The following is a 14,762-nucleotide window of genomic DNA, read 5'->3' as shown; positions in this document are numbered from 1 at the left end:
ATAATTAATAATTATAGCGCGGAATGTATCGCGTCGTTTTGTAGACTTTCTATTGGCCAGCCTCAATTATTTCAAAATTAGTTCGCATATTTTCCGGGGCTTTTCTTCTGTTTTCTTTCTGTTTCATGCAAAAATAAGTATTTTCCAATTCTTCAATAAAGTGTGGGTATTCCATTTAAAAAAACGTAATTTTGATACGCCACTGGTGTCGGGAATTGTGCACAATTTTGCTCCTACATTTTTTTCATATCTTTCATGGTATAAAAATAATGATGCGAGGGATCTTAGATGGTACACCCTGTACTTTTTCGCGCATTTTTGTAAATTAACCTTTTGCAAAGCGCGGGTCTTCGAGAGGTAGTCGACTTCAAGCGCCCAAGAGTTACTTTCCGCTGCGAATTTTGTCACGCGATTTAAAGTGTCTCGAATGGCGGTCTCTCTTTATCGTATCGCCAATAGAAGCTCGAGCTCGTGTGCCCCAAACATTGAGTAATATTTTGTGTAGGGTTTTTTTGCGAAATCTACAAAATGTCGTATGTATATGATTGCGGGGGCGTCAGAAGTGGGTATCGTCAAAGGGAATATGGCAACCCCGGACAAGATCTGACTGATGGGGTAGTCAAAACTTCAAACCCGATTTACGAGCGAAGGAAGCGGCGAAAGTAGGTTCCGACAAAGGCAATGGCTAATGGAATACTGATCTGCCACACAAAAATGCGCTTCTCTTCTTCGGTTACACACGAGTACTTTTTTATTATATTTTTTAATTTTTGTGGTTTATTAGTGTTTTTGTTTTATTTTTTGAAACTTGTAACAGCCACAGCGGTTCCTTTATTTCCAGTTGGAATAATACACGTATTATTTAATTTTTGAATTTTTGGGAAAAGTTTTCTATACCTATTGTCAACTGTTTATTAAATATCTTGATTTTTGATTGGTGGCAAGCGGTTCTGGGGTAAACGGAAACACAAGAAGAATATTTTTGACATTGACATATGCTTAAATCTCGCCTGTGTGGCTCAGTGATAGAAAGTTGGGCTACACAACCTGGAGGTCGGGTGTTCGAACCTGAGTTGAGGTGAATTTTTCATCAGTAGCAGAGATGGGAATTTTCTTAGATCAGTTTCGAGCATTCTGTCGGCTACTCCGAATTAGATTTTCGTGCAGTTTTCCTAATTCGTAAGGTAAATACTGGAGTAGTATAGAACAACTTAAGACCTTCTGCAGGGGCACCTCTAAAAAAACCATTATGCGGTTCACTCTGTAGTGGGGCGAAAACCTGTTGAGGACCCATAACAAGAGAGAGACGACAATAAATAAATATCATACAGGGTGTCCAAAATTTAATTAGAAATTTCATAATTTTCAAAGTTGAAAAAGTTCGTTTTTTTAAATATGACACCCTGTTTATTTGATGTTGCAATGTAGAATTATATTATGCAGCGCTTCGAATAACTGTGTATATCTATTTTCTAACGGTTTTCTTGTTAATTTATTTAATATTTTAATGTGATTTTTGGCAGTTGATACCACACGAATCTGGGAGCTGATACTGTTTTGACATAAAATCAGTAATATTGTTTGTGAAAATTCAGGCTTACTAGGTAGGACCTTTGGATGGAGTGTTCATCTATAATATGGATCAACAGTTACAGCAAATCGATGCATCAAATAATATGCAGGGTGTCAGATTTGAAAAAAATAGGGTTTCAACCTTGAAAATGATGAAATTTGTCCTTAAATTTTGAACATCCTGTATGCGATAAATCAATTGTCAATGTGTATTTAGAAAGTATCCTTCCGTCTACCCCAGAAACGATCGAAAATTGGCAAAAGTGGCGTTGTTAATAATAAGGCTACATCTTTCAAATTATTTTAAGAAATCGAGGATCAATAAACAATTAATGCTAATTGGCATACGACAATTTGTTTGTTTTTGGTTTTCGAAGGGCGCCCAAGAAGAATGCAACAGTGTCTTGCATCTTCCCACTGCTCACACAGCATTTCAAACAATGCAGTTTTTGGAATAGAAAACATTGAATATTAAAAACAAATTGCCTTCGTGCGGCATCAAAGTGTATTTTTGTATGGCAGATCAGTATTCTATTAACCAGTTTTGACTCCACTATCAATAAGATCTTGTCAAAGGCTACCACATTCCCTTTGTCGGTACCAACTTTCCGACGCGACCAATTGGAAAACAATCGGACCAACACTGTAGAAAAGAAAAAAACGGAAAAATCACCACGTTAGTATAACACGCTCGAGGATGGCGCACAGATGTCTTCGACCCCACATCATGTAGTCCCGTTCCTAAATTTGTTAATTGCACGGCCCCGGTAGGTACATGTACAGTTATACACTCTTCGTCTTTCTACAAGCGTTCTTCTACGGCCCGCATTTGCTGTCAGCCGGCCAGCCCACCAGCCAGCCGATCAAAGCGAGATTAAAAGCTTAAAAAAGCCATTGAACATGTTTTTCTGCTGAGTAGTTACGCCATAGCTTGTAGAAATTTTCACAGCGACCTACGTACTTTTAGGGCATTTTTGCAAATTTATTTGTAAAAAGGTAGCTTCGAGGGTAGCTTTTAATCTCACTTTGGCTGGCTGGCAGTAAATCCGAGCCCATAGAAGAACGCTTGTAAAAAGACGAGGAATGTACATGTACCTATCGGGGCCGAGTAGGGCCGGGGCTACCAGATGAGGGGTCGGAGACATCTGGGCGCCATCCCCAAGCGTGTTATACTAACCTGGAGATTGTTAAGTATTTTTCCATCTTCTTGTACAGTTTTTCTCCTATTGTTTTCAAATAGGTGTCGTCGGAAAGATCTTGTCAACGCGCAAAATCCCTGCGTGGCGGATTTTTGTTTTTTTTTCTCCTAGGGGCGAAATGAACCACCTTTTGCACGGCGCGCTGGGAGGGTTAGTCGACTTTGGGCACTCAAAGTTTCTGAAAGCTCCAATCGCGGTTTCCCTTTCTCGTGTCGCCAAGCTCGAGCTATCAGAAGTACCCAAAAATTTAGTACTATTTTGTGTTTTTTTGCGAAAACCACCAAAATTCGAATTGCCGCAAGTGAACGGGACGTCGGATCTGTGTACCGACAAAGAGAGTGTGGTAACCGCCGATAATATCTTACTGATGGTGGAGTCAAAACTTCAAACTCGAATTGCGGGTGAACGGGACGTCGAAAATGGGTACCGACAAAGAGAATGTGGTAGCCTTTGAAAGATCTTATTGATGGTGGAGTCAATACTGCCTAATAAAACACTGATCTGCCACACAAAAATGCGCTGAAGTCTCTTCGATATCACACGAGGACTTTGATAGTTTGTTAATTACCACGAATGAGGAGATAAGCAAAATCCGCCTTTCTAGTCTAGGATACGGTGTTGCAAATGCCATTACCCGTGTAGAATTCGAATTTGTTTGTTTAACTGTAGAACCCGCAGTAAAGGATCCGTATTCAAATCTTAAGAATTCTGTCGATTCGAATTACGTTCCAATCCGACTCTTAGCAATCACGAAAGTGAGTTACGAACGAAAGGTGCTCAAATGCCAGCAATAAAAAAAAACATGTAGAAAAGCATGTGAAGAATTTTATTTCATTTGATTAAGCCAAGGAAACTCGCCCGCTTACAATACTATGATGAAAGAGCACTGCTATATTTGGAAAAGAATTATTTAAAACAAGGTATATAACAATCAACCTACGATATTGTTAAATCAAGAAAGAATTCGCGCCACGACATTAACCGGAAGACCGTATAAGACGATGACTATAAGCAGTCGATCGATACCTAATCGTAAATTGTTGTTAAACTTGCTGGAAACGTTGTTTTGATGCGAGAATTACGTTGTGATATAACAATAACATTAATGCAATTCCGATTCGCGAGTGCCAAGCAGTCTGACTTATTTGGTTTGTGAGACGAGTGGGGAGTTATATATTCACTATACATGCACACAACGTGCTCTATTATGTATGTGTAACGTGAAAGGTCTCCACGCTACTCACATTTCCTTGATTTTTTTCCACCCGCTTCGGATTTAGTCTTAAAATTGTTTTTATTGCGATTGTGTGATGTGCTCATCCGTGTCATCGTAAATATCTTACATTGTATGTAGTTATTTCCTAAACTGACGTGATCAAGGTGCCGAAAATAGCTGAATAATATATTTAGAATGTACGATAGGGACAGAATCAGTTCTAACTTACGTTTAAACAAACATTTTTTCATTAAAACTTCAGCTACCGACACCGAGGAAGTCGATTTATTTATAGACGTTCATTAACATGATTTATTAATGTTACATTAAATAGTAATTGTTTAGAATTAAAATTACATAAATAAATAGACACATTTTTTCATAATTATCGTACGCGGTTGTATTTGCGGGAACAAAGTGCGGAATTATTCGTGTCGCGTTTTAATGAACCCAATTAATAACAAATCCATACACACAATTACTTACTGATTACATTTTTCTTTGATTTATAGCGCTCCGTTCTGATTTTATCCGCTCTTTTAAGCAAATTGTTATTACAAAGTTACGTAAACCTAAAGGGATAGTGCGATAAAATGAGACGACGTGTAATTAATGGCATGTGTATAATAATAGTGCAATTTTAAATGAATTTTTATTATAAATGGAGTATAGTAACGGGAACTTCCTGATGCGGCATTCAATATTTTGGAAGTATGCGCAAAATGGACATACAGAAAGTGGAGTAAGTTCTAATTACTTTGTTTCTTTGTTCTTCAGTACTAATTTGTGTTTCACTATTCCGATGATGCGAAAATATTCAAATGTGACGTTTCATCTGGTCAATGCAACCGAGGTGATGTCATTTAGATTAAAGATACATTCTTCCTTGAAAAATGTTCAATTTTAGAATTGCAGACAATCAGTATTTCCGCGACCTCACCCCCTACAGCCCTGGCAAATTCCACGTTTTTTGTTTAAATACTTTTGATGTGCAGCATAGATACTAATTCATATTGACGCAAAGGCCCTTGGTTTCAAATGAAAAATAATTCCGTAATTTATGTAGATTTACAGCCCTAATACGAGCACACCTAAGAGCCTCAATCGAAAAGTAAGTTTTTGGATATTTTTATTGCGGATCATTTTCTATACTTTCATTGTTAGAAATCTCGTATATCTGAATTTTAAAAAAATGAAGTAGCTGTCCTCACTTCAAGGGCTGATTATTTCAAGTAAAGAAACGACATTTGTATCAAAATTAATCTAGAACTGTAGAGCAACTATTGCTTCAAATAGAAGTAATAATGAAACTACATTGTCGGGAATGAGTTGAAGTTGGCACCCCGTACATAAAAATTTTATTTCGCCTCGTCCAGTCCATATAATGAAAATTATAAGGGTAGTATACAGCTGATAAAAGTTTCACAAAATTGCCGAAAGACAAAGCTTTTGAGTCTATAACTATTTATTATGCACCATGTTAGATGCTAACTGGACCATATCGAGATACCTCTTCCCAGGTTGGACTTTCTCCTATTTTCCAGTTCATCAAACGCAAATCACGGTCAGTTTCTTTAACTGTATTAAGTTGCAGGTCCGAGTAGCACCGCGCACCCTCACAAACTCGTCTTCGAGATTCTTAAGGTGTTTAGAATACCATTTAGCACCCCTAAGCGTAAGCGTGTCTTTTATTCAGGCCAACGGATAACTATTTTTCTTAGTTGCCTATAATCTATGCAAAATCTCGGACTGCCATCTTTTTCTCCACTAGCACAAGAGACGTCCAAGGGTCTGAATGGTTCAATTATTCCTTGACTAGCCATGTCGGTGATAGTCTTTTCAGTTACTTAATAGGTTTGGCAACTCCCATATTTATTTTGTGAGGTACCATAGTGCTTCGTCCGACAAGTCCTTTCTCTGAAGCAAACACCTCTTGGTAGCGGCAAATTAACCTTTTAGCTTGTTCCTTTTGGCTTGTTGTCAAACTCTTGCGTAAGGTTTTGATCATGGATTGAAGCCTTTCTGAACACATCAAAGTGTCACCACTCTTGACTGTACTCACACAACGCGCGATTACAGCTACTGGGGTACACGTCCCAATCTCGATGCTCTTCGTCGGGAATGAGTTCAAATTCATCAGCCGAACAGGAGTTAGTTGTTTAGCATTTACTAGCACCTTGTCAATCAAAATTCCTCGGCCCATATTAGTATAATTGGGTTCCATTACGACCCAAGCAGTTTTCCGAGCCTTCACAACTTTCGCGCAACACTCCGGCAGGGTTACGATCATCTACAGGCGTAACACGTAGCAGCCCCTCTTCTTCTCTACGAATAGGAACTTCTTCATGGTCTTCTCGAAACACTCCCTCCTTCAGGTCTATCGTAAACCATTTCCAACATCACCTCATCGACTATCTCTGCTACCAACGCTTGATGCGTACCTTTCTTTAATCCAATACCATAATCGACCGTCAGCTCTCCCAGTACAAGAACTTGATCACCAGTTGCAGTCTTCAGCCTCAGTTCTGACGAGTAGCTTTTTCTCTCGAACTAGTTCAATTTTGGCGAATTAGATTAGTTCTACAAAATCGTATACCTACCTACACTTGAAATCGGGAGTGTGTCATTGATTTGTGAAACAATTTCAGACAAGTTTATTTAATCGATTTCGCACGTGATCGATGTTACAGTGTTTTAACGTATCTCTGCAATTGATTCACAAGTCAATGACGCAGGGCCACAGATTCTTGATTTTAAGTGTAAATCGTATAATGTTGTGGATATCAAGGTTAATAATACTTTATTCGTAATGATGTAGACCAAAATTATAGGAAAATATTCCACAAATAAATAAAATCGCGTGTTTATCTTAACGAATTTGAAATTTTTTGAAAAATCTTTGAAAATATGTACCTAACTGACAAATCACTGGAAACTGAAAATGTCAATTTTCCTCTTCATTTTCTCTTCTTCCTGCTATGGGCACTTTTTTTCGGATAATCTGAAAATCTGAATCTGGCCATATTGGATTTTGACGGAATGAGATAAGAGGACCAAAAAGGAAAATCTTTTGAATGCATCGCCATAATAGCCACGTTGATTCAGCAAGATCTAGTTACCCGTGGATGTTTTGTTGAGAAATGAACGTAAAACATTTGATTTTGAATTTTTTTTTTGTAAATGTGTATAAAATTATAACGGTTTTTTTTGTTATCTCATTCCGTAAAAATCCAACATGGCGTCCAAGATTTTTAAATGCTTTTTTTTAATCACAAAAAGGGGCAACCTCGGAGGCAACTTTGTCCCCATTTACCATACACTGTATCTCTCACCGACGAATATCCCAGTGGTGAGGCACGAATTTGAACACCCAGTACATACAGACGGAAAAGAAATTTATTCTTTAATTAGATGAAATTTTGATGTCCAAAAAACGGTGATCGCAATTGCCAAGCTAGGAAGCTAAAAAACGTGAGTTGAGTAATCATCTTTTACAAATTAACCAATCGCGAAGTAGATTTTGCAGTAGCTTGTACTTGTCCGTTTTGATATACAGGGAGGAATGTGAGGCGATATGACAATCGAGGGAGGCATATTTGACGGAGATTTTCATTCGTTTCCAAAAGGTGTAATGTCATTTTATTTACACAGTTCCATGGGATTTATCAACAGCTTTTATTTGATGTGCCCGACGAGATTTATAATGGTATGTTTACATCGGATGTGGTAGGGATAAAGTGAGAAAAGGTAAACAATTGAAAATGGCCTTCATTGGTGTTCAGATGCTTAATAAAATACGTATGACAATATATTATAATATCTCGTTTTCTAGTTATAGTTATAGTGTTTTAATCGCCTTTTTACACACGCTCAGACGTGTTTTAAACAGTGATTCTGATGCAGGTATAATAAAATAGTATATTATACAACGCGCATAGAATGTACTCTATTAATCACGAGAACGAAGTTCACGGAACGAGCCGAAGGCGAGTGGAGCAAATCGTTCGAGTGAATAATTGCCATTCTATTTATTAGGTAGTTTAGGGTGGACCGTTTTAGTTAATTGACGTTTTCCTAGTTCCTGCGTTAACTACACTACATTTGTTTTCCTTTTTAATTTCTTTAAACTCCCACTTCCCATTTCGAAGAGGCGGTTTTTGCTTGAAAAATTCAATCTTAGCATCGAAAAGTGTTCACGCAAGACTAAATTCTTCGACAACATCACCTAATTTTTTTATAGATCGCCCAAGAGCTTTGTGGTGCTCACAACACACTATCACTACATGTCCCAAAGTTTCGATCGAGACCTAATCCTAGGAAGATATTATTTCACAACCAATCAAAATTTGCAAAATGGGTATGTCACTATAATTTCATCTTCAAAAAAACTAATGACACTATGAACATTCACACTTGGTATGTGGTTGAGATGGTTCCTAGGTTGGCGCTAAGGGAAGTGTTTTCTTGGTCACACACCTCTCATACGATTTTCTTCGTTCTGCCCTGTTTACTTGGTAGGAGACACTTGTACGCAACTTTCCCTTCATTCGCGCAGACAGACAGACGTGTTCGAACAGACAAAACATCACAAATCAGTCATCAGCTATATACGAGGGACGTTTCACATTAATCTAACACTCGGTGGATGGCCTTCAGAGTTGGACTGGGTCAAGCATAGAGTGACCCAGTGACCCGGTGACCCAGTTAGTTTACTGACCCAGTGACCCGGTGACCCAGTGACCCGGTGACCCAGTTGACCCGGTTACCCAGCTTGACCCGGTGACCCAGCTTGACCCAGTGACCCAGTTTGACCCAGTGACCCAGCTTGACCCGGTGACCCAGTTTGACCCGGTGATCCAGCTTGACCCAGTGACCCATCTTGACCCAGCTTTACTCAGTGACCCGTCTTGACCCGGTGGCCCAGTAATTAAATTATTGTTAGGTATCATCCAAAACAATTTCAAGTAACTTTTAATTTTAAAAAAAAACTTCCTCAATAATATTCGGCAACAAGCACTTAGCCCAATTTCATTCAAGAGAACTAATACCTAAAAAAATCAAATGCATTTGTTTATAGTTTGTAGTCAAGTAGTCAATGAAAGTATTTAGAGAAAAGATTTATTTGGATTAAGCTAACTAGTAGAAAAAAATTAAATGTGAATGAACACCTGTAAGCAAACTGGTAAGCCCTGAAGCAAAGAAATAACATTATTCTAATACAATTCGGGACATGGAAAGTTTTTTACGGCAGTATTAAAGCAAACATCACAGAAATGGCAGTTGTCAAGCAATCGAGTATTATTTTCAACAAACCAGCATTTCATTTATTTTATAATCTGTACACTTGAACCGAGGGCACTGACTTAACTGCGTTATTCGATCAAACTAGGTGACTGGGTCAAACTGGGTCAAGTTGGGTCACTGGGTCTAACTGAAAAGAGTATGACGTGACCCAGCGACCCAGTGACCCAGTTTAATTTAGTGACCCAGGTGACCCAGTGACCCAGTCCAACTCTGATGGCCTTATGTGGGAAGGAATATAATATTGCCCTCTATAATTTGCTGTCGAAAAAATAACTTTGAGGGCATCGTTTTGTTACGAATAAACTGAAATTTGAGCAAAAAAATTTTTCTCGAAAATGGATATTCTCGCACGGCTTAAGGTATTGTGCGCGAGTGCACCATCCTGTTGAAACCAAGTTTCCAACCTATTTTTTGTGTGCCGTACATTGTTGTATTTGTGATAAAAAATGCCACTAAATACAGTACCTATGTATTTTTTTACAGACCATATAAAAAACGAGATAAAAAATAAAGTTAATGATGTACGTTGTATTAAATACCTCAACACTGTCTGTAGAGCTCAAAAAGTGGCAATGAGAAAGTGTTTTTTATTTTTCTGTCAAACACCGATCGTTTTCTTTCTCCATTTTGTACAAAAGTACGCAAGAATAATAAATAGATGCGGCGCCCCATCTACTCCGCTATCTGGTTCCACTTTGACCGAATATGATGGTTGCGATTTCAAAAATATAATGAGTAAAGGTTCGTACGATCACAATAGCAAGAGATAATACAATTTCGCACATAAAATAAAAGCCCACTTCCATCATTACTTACTGTACTTTTATTGCAGATTATTTCGGCGAAATGGCCAGGATCGTAAACGTGCGCGATGGCCGTCGTTACCGTGCTCAACGTAAATCGCACGGCATTGATTCACATTAAAATACACATTATTATAGATATGTATTATGTACTATTTCACCGTTTATGATTGTTATTCGTAGGAAGATATTCTTTTCAAAAATGTTGATCCCGTTCCAATATCATAATCCCCAAATGTCAAAATTGGGAAAGTTGCGCTCAAAGTTGTATTTTAGATTTTTTGTCATTGACGAGCCAAAAAGGGACTGTCAAAGACGTTTTCCTGCTTTCAGGTCTATTTCTCCCAAGTGATCTTTTTACCAGTTTTGCGTTCAATTTATAAATTGCAGGTTCTCTACCTCAACATTGCGGAGTCTATACTATGAGGGAATACTTACTTAACTTCACGTTAATTCATTTCGCAATTTTCCAGGAACGATAACAAAGAGCAAAACTAGATGCGCTGGCACTTTACTAAAATAGTCTGCTTTTACGCGTAAAGTTTATAAAAGTACATATAAGAGGTGTTGGAAAAGTAAGGACCTTTCGTCCCCCATTTATTATAGGCGACACAACAAAGAAAACTGTTTCCAGTTGCATTTAACCAATTTGTACGAAAATGTGATGCGGTGAAGAAAAAAGAAAATTGAAAAGTTTATGTGGGGAAATTCATACTTAATATTAAACAGGTAAATACAAAAACGTTTAATTCAACCCCTCTATTATCTGTAATGAGCCAAAGCTACGAACGTGTTATGAAAACAAAAAAGTTAATGTATATTACATGTTCAATGTTAATTACATGCATGTTATACTAGTACAATATCCGTTTCCCACGCTGTTTATAAATTCTTAATTGTAAATTGGGTTGCTGGTGATCCTTTTCCTTTTTGTACCAATAAACATAAAGTACTACTCGAAGAGAACACGAGTTTTACCTTCTCTATATCTTCTGCTTAATTTATTATGTATTCATTTTATTTATATACCCCTATCTCATTACCGGTTGAATGTTGCCTTAATTCACTTCTTAGGTATTTCGTAATGTACCTACATTTTCACTTGCGTCGTTAGGAGCAGTTGGAAATGCGCGTTTAATTTTATTATTATTATTAACATTTGTCTAGGATACAAATTATTCAAACGCAGTTAGGTTAAACTTCCGGTAAATTGCTATTCATTATGCACACAGAAAATTCTTTTTTTTTTTTAGTTTATATGTCATACTATTATTTCTTTATTGCAACCGCTGATTACCGCTCATTATCGTTAGTTTACGTTATCAATTGGTAAAACAATTGTTTCCTGACAAGTCAAGCTAATGAGATTGATAATTTTTTGATAAGACACTTCCCTCGAAACGTTTTTATTATCCAGGTATATTAGTGGATATTGTTTTTGGTGGTGCAATATCTGTCCGCCCGTTTATTTGTGCGATTTTTACCACTTTTTGTTGTGTCCCTTTAGGATATGAAATCTTCTTCCGGATAATTACAGCCCCATTTCTTGTTGAAATCTTATTAGGAATATCGAGTATATTATAGAGCCAAATGTGTGTAAAAAAAATAGTAAATGGAACCATGCTTTAGTGCCATTACAGGGTGACTCCATTTTTCATATTTGTTGTTCGGTAGAAAGACTTTCAACTTGCGGCTCTTGTGGTTGGTGACCGATTCATCAAATCACGAATAATTTCTTCGCTCGACTGGAATTTGAGTCGCAGGTATCACTGTAATTAGTTTGGACGTTTTTCCCCTAGAACTAGAATTTAGGTAGTAGTTTCAATCTTTGGGATCGTAGGAACGCGATCTTTGAACCATAACCAGGTGGTTATGGATATTTTTGCTAATTTCAATAAATTACGAGTATTTATGACTTATCCAAAAAACGTGAAGATTAGTCAATCACTGTGGTAATCACATACTATTGTCACAAATGGAAATTAGTCATGGAGTGAAAATTTAATAATTATCCAATCAAGTTTTATGATTACGCCAATCAACTAAACTGAGATGGTACTACGCAACCACAAACACAAGGTTTGATTGAAATTTATTAAAAGAGCATACTAAAAAATAATATCAAAATCTCTCAACCCTGCTGTATGTTTTATGATATAGATATTGCTGTGTGCACCGGTCCGTACGAAATATCACAGCAATATGTAGTATACAGGGTACCCATTATGTATGGAATATAGTAAATATCGAATGTATAAAAAATTGTTCTATATGAAAGTTGTTTACCATTTTATTTCCTATAATAAGGCAGCATTCAGTTGTTATTTCAGAAAACAAATGAGTAACGAAAAACAGTTAAATTTTTTTAAATGGCAGTACACCTTTTCATTAGTTTCATTTGATAGAGAGGGGCATCTGTACTGGACTCGGACTAAGTAGATATTTTTAATTAAAAAGTGGTACGCCACTGCGTTCTCTTAAAATAAAGGTGGAGTCTCCATTCAATTTAGAACAAATTTGATTTGTTTACTTTTTTCGTACGACTCGCTGTTTTCGCATAAAAAAATTAAATTCATTCATTTGTACACTGTGTTGAAATTAGATAGTAAATAAAAATTAAAAACGATCTAGTAAGCAGATTTTGTTTTGTTTTACAAACATAACCACTTTTGACAGTTGTCGTACGCCAACTTCATAAAAATATTTAGTGACAATTAAAAAAATTGTTTCTTAAAACTTTAACACCCCGTATCTCAAAAGTTAAGATGTTTTGGACATACGTTTATGGGAAGTTTTTTTTTCTAAAACGGGCCCAAAAATCATCCCCTTAAATATTAGCATCTCATTAAAAAACACCTTGTACAGTAACAATTAAATGCACAAACGGCGCAATGTCAACTTTATTATGGAGATAATATTTTAGAGTATTTTCAGCAATAAAATATACAGGGTGTTGCATTTAAAAACAAAAAGTTAAAGCCATTCTCCGCTAAGTCGGATTTCGAAAAAATAAGACCTTACGATTATTAAATGCTTTCATATTTCTTACACCAATTATTTAAAAAATTTCATCATAAATAACGGAGGTAATCGAATGTTCCGAAATTTTATACTTACCCTGTATGAAAAGCTTTACAAAATCGAAAACCGTATGCTCTAAAATGTGACAGAAATGACAAATTGTGCTCTGAAACAGTTTCTATCTTTGGTTTGTGGCGGTAGTGCAAAAATCTGTTGTCGGAGTTCAAATCAAAAAACAAAAATTTGCTGTGGCTAGCACAGATAATACCTGCACATCTGCGCATGCGCGATTCTGCCTTTTTATGTCTATTTGTACCAAGTTTACTTCAAATCAGTTCAGCCGTTCGACCGAAAATGAGACTACAGACAGACCGATCGACATTATCGAAATTTTGTTTGATTCGGATTCCTGGTGCTTTAAAAAGTGTATTTCCGTCAAAACAGTCGGAATTCATTTTTTACCCTAATGCAATACCTCCTATTGACTATCAAGTCAATGTGTTTTGCAGTTTCCTCGACGAAATTAGTAAACAATTAAAAATATTTGAATGAAAAAATTCATTGACGTAGTCGTAAATAGGTAAATACTATAAAAATGTAAACGATAAAGTAAATTTGTAATGGTCCTTAAATAAAGTGGTTTTTATAACAATTCAATAGTTATCACTTACTTTCAGTTAGATTTATGACACGAGCGCGTATTTCGTTATTTATCACTTCGACATCGATGTTAAGACTGAAACTAAAATCTCGAGTCAGCGTATCATATTCTATAGAAAGAATGTCACATCGGTTTTTATTCGTTATCGTCGGTGAGTAATCTGCTATCGATTTTATGGCAACTTGATAACATTCTAGAAAATTCGTTACAGTATTTTTTTAGTGCGTAAGTGTCTCTTGGAAAAACATTTTAAATGTGCAAATATGGCATTCGAAAATACGATGGAAATTGTTGTGAACTCCTTCAGTAAGCCATCGATGACGACAGAGGAGACAAAAGTTCAATCATCATAGCATTATGATTTTCTTCGCAACTTTAATCCAAGAGTCCGGAGTCGTACTGGTTAGGAAAAACGCACCTATTGGTTGAGGAATAACCATAGTTTACTAGATCTTGATAATCTTTTTCGATTTTGGAGTTTTAATAGTTTTTGATATAAATGAAAAACGATGAGCGACGATTGTTTACTTACAAGCCGAACACGCGGCGAGTGTGCGCTTTTTTTTCTACCGCTATATCAATTCCTTTAAATTATTGCGAAAAAGCAATTTTCCCCACAAAAACTTTACTGAAATGAAAGAAAAAAGAACAAACATTTCTTACGAGGAAATTTAAAATTCTCAGCGCAGTTTGGAAGGCGGTTTTTAAATTTTATGGAGTCCTGCATTTTTTATCCCGCGCCTCGATAAAGTATCTATGTATATATCTCACGTATGGGCTATAAATTTATTGATATCTCAGCCTTCACGAGACGGAGAAAATTTGCAGGAATGTACTCAGGGCTTTTTATTTGTATTTGTCGAATTTCAATTTTTCTACCGTACGTGCTCGTTTGGCAAGGGAGGAAAAGAGAAGCGCAATAATACGTAATGATGACAATCGAACGCGGAAGTAAAACTGTTCCAAATCATAAAAGTTGCTTATTT

At 36.6% G+C, this 14,762-nt stretch overlaps 1 protein-coding gene across 8 annotated transcripts in view; it reads left to right on the top strand.

Annotated features, from left to right (window-relative positions):
- The window catches only part of LOC116160655 (transcription factor 12), a 92,061-nt gene that overhangs the window by 55,256 nt on the left and 22,043 nt on the right, over positions 1-14,762 (top strand). The window contains exon 1 of one of the 8 annotated variants that reach the window (XM_031473913.1): positions 3,975-4,729. The exons of the other annotated variants lie outside the window; for them this stretch is intronic. Coding sequence (XP_031329773.1) covers positions 4,649-4,729 — 81 coding nt within the window. The 5' untranslated portion in view covers positions 3,975-4,648. Of the gene's footprint in view, positions 1-3,974; positions 4,730-14,762 lie in introns of those variants that run through there. 8 annotated transcript variants of the gene reach the window in all.

The sequence above is a fragment of the Photinus pyralis genome, unplaced genomic scaffold (assembly GCF_008802855.1).
Source record: "Photinus pyralis isolate 1611_PpyrPB1 unplaced genomic scaffold, Ppyr1.3 Ppyr1.4_LG1, whole genome shotgun sequence".
NCBI lineage: Eukaryota > Metazoa > Arthropoda > Insecta > Coleoptera > Lampyridae > Photinus > Photinus pyralis.
The sequence above is the reverse complement of the archived record's forward strand: the minus strand, read 5'-3'. Positions and strand labels throughout refer to the sequence as shown.